Consider the following 2,448-nt stretch of genomic DNA (forward strand, 5'->3'; position numbering starts at 1 on the left):
TCTCACCTCTCTCCCAGTCTCTCTCCTCTTCTCTCTCTCTCTCTCTCTCTCTCTCTCCTTCTCCTGCACTCTCTCTCTCTGTCTTTCCTCCATCCCGCCTTCCTCTTCCCCTCTCGCTCTCTCTCTCTCTTCTCGTCTCTCTCACATCTCGTCTCTCTCTCTCTCTCTCTCTCATCTCTCTCTCTCTCTCTCCTCTCGTCTCTCTCTCTCATCTCCTCTCTCTCTCTCAGGTGTGGTGTGTTTAACCCATAATGACCCAAAATGACTCTGACGTGTGGTTCGAGGAGTCTTCAGGTTCAGGGATGTCTTCACATCTTTCCCTGCTGGACCAATCAGATCCCACGGCCATGCCTGAGGCCTCTCCTCTCAACCTATGGGGGGTGGCACTGTGCGTATCGGGAACTCTCATCGTGTCCGAAAACGCCATCGTAGTGGCTGCCATCTTGGCCACGCCTTCTCTCCGCGCTCCTGTCTTCCTACTCCTCGCCAGTCTGGCATTAGCCGACCTGCTGGCGGGCGTGGCCTTGATCCTCCACTTCCTCTTCCTGTTTTGTGTGGAGCCCACTGATTGGTCGGAGCTGATGACGTCAGGGTTGCTGGCGACATCCCTGACGGCCTCCCTCCTCAGCCTGATGGGCGTGGCCCTGGATCGTTACCTGTCTCTAAGCCACGCCCTCACCTACGGCTCCCGCCACTCGCGCCGCTGTGCTGCTGGTCTTTTGGCCCTCGTCTGGCTGGGGTCGTGTCTGATCGGCTCGGGGCCGGTGCTGGGGTGGCACTGCCTCAATGACATCACAACCTGTTCCGTTGCGCGACCCCTGACCCGGACATACCTGTCGTTGCTCTGCGGCGGCTTCCTTCTGGTCGTCATGGTCACGCTGCAGCTGTACACCGGAATCTGCCGTGTCGCAAGGAGGCACGCCCACGCCATCGCCACGCAGAGGCACTTCCTGCCTGACGACCAATCGTATGCCAGCAAGCACGGGGGCCGGGGTAAGGGACTCTCTCGGCTGTTGTTAGTCCTCGGAGTGTTCGTCAGCTGCTGGACGCCCTTCGCCCTCTACGGTTTGCTGGGTGACGCATCTAGCTCACCCCTGTATACGTACGCTACGCTAGTGCCGGCGGCGGGGAACTCTCTGCTCAACCCTCTACTGTATAGCCTGAGGAACAGAGACATACGACTGGTGCTGCTGCACGCCTGCTGTCCTCACAGACACAACACACACAGGCCTGTTGATGTGTAGGATGGAGATACACACACACACACACACACACACACACACACACACACACACACACACACACACAACCACCACAACACACCCACAACCACACACCCCTTAATAGTAGACTGCCCTATAGTTTGAAAACCAATAGCAACATCATACATCCTTGCACTTCAGACCTAAACACAAATGCGATGTACTGTTCCAGAAACACGCCATTCTGGACAACTCAGCTGCTCGCGCATAAATTCGAGTACTGAATTTCATTAACATGTGACTCATCCTACCACCTAATGTTGCTAGACCTCAGCTCTGTGATGCATCACAAGGATCAGCTCAATTCATCTGGCTCACTATTGCTTTGGAGCACGGGAAGTGGCGTCTAGTTACAATGTACAATTAATAAGAATTTATAATATTAGCCTTTGGATGGTTTGTTGGATATTTCCGATGCTAAGCTGCTCGGTGAACTGCGGGCACTTAGAAAGGCACGGTCAACCGCACTTTGTTCTCTGAAAAAGGATTCGTTTGCCAAGGTGTCTTTTTCAATGTACATGTTGTCCTTTTTCTACTTCGATAAAAGTGAAATTTATTTTGTATGCAAAAAATGATTGGGTCTCGTCTTCTTACTCGCGCAATGCGTGCGCAACACTCCCAGCACGACGCGCCTCGGCGCGCCCACACACAACAGATCAACTGCACTTTAAAGCTCCACCAGCCATATCTCTATTCAATATCAAAACATTTCTGGGTAACAATTAAGTACATTCATCAGCAACGAGTGAGTTTCAAATTTGGGGAAGCTAATTTTCAACATAAAAATGCCCTTTTATAATAAAGTATTCCATGCATCTTTGTATTTGCAGACTTGTGTAATATAACCTGCCATTTTTAATGTGATGAGTAGATTGGATAGTCATAATTTAAGCTAATGTAACTGTTTGCAAAATAAGACTGTTCATTGCATGGCTCAACGTATATAGTGTAGAAGCCAGGGCTTTAGGCTATATCAGGTACGATTCCTCTTTATTTTATTCATATATTTCATGCTCTTGAGTGGCGTAGCGGTCAAAGGCTCTGCATCTCAGTGTAAGAGGTGTCACTACATTCCTTGGTTCAAATCCAGGCTGTATCACATCTGGCCGTGATTGGGAGTCCCAGCGTCGTCTGGTATAGGCTGTYGTTGTAAATAAGAAKTTATTCTTAACTGACTAGATAAATA

General features: G+C 50.2%; 1 protein-coding gene across 1 annotated transcript; it reads left to right on the top strand.

The window, feature by feature from the left end:
* Positions 1-240: 240 nt before the first annotated feature.
* Positions 241-1,245, top strand: LOC112075223 (G-protein coupled receptor 3-like). Its single transcript, XM_024142246.1, has one exon. The coding sequence runs from the start codon at positions 252-254 to the stop codon at positions 1,242-1,244; it is 993 nt and encodes a 330-aa protein (XP_023998014.1). The 5' UTR covers positions 241-251; the 3' UTR covers position 1,245.
* The last annotated feature ends 1,203 nt before the right edge of the window (positions 1,246-2,448 follow it).

Source organism: Salvelinus sp. IW2-2015, unplaced genomic scaffold, assembly GCF_002910315.2.
Source record: "Salvelinus sp. IW2-2015 unplaced genomic scaffold, ASM291031v2 Un_scaffold3036, whole genome shotgun sequence".
Taxonomy (NCBI): Eukaryota; Metazoa; Chordata; class Actinopteri; order Salmoniformes; family Salmonidae; genus Salvelinus; species Salvelinus sp. IW2-2015.

Excerpts from the sequence above, each read along its gene's own strand:
- LOC112075223 (XM_024142246.1), top strand. The coding sequence starts at position 252 with ATGACCCAAAATGACTCTGACGTGTGGTTCGAGGAGTCTTCAGGTTCA.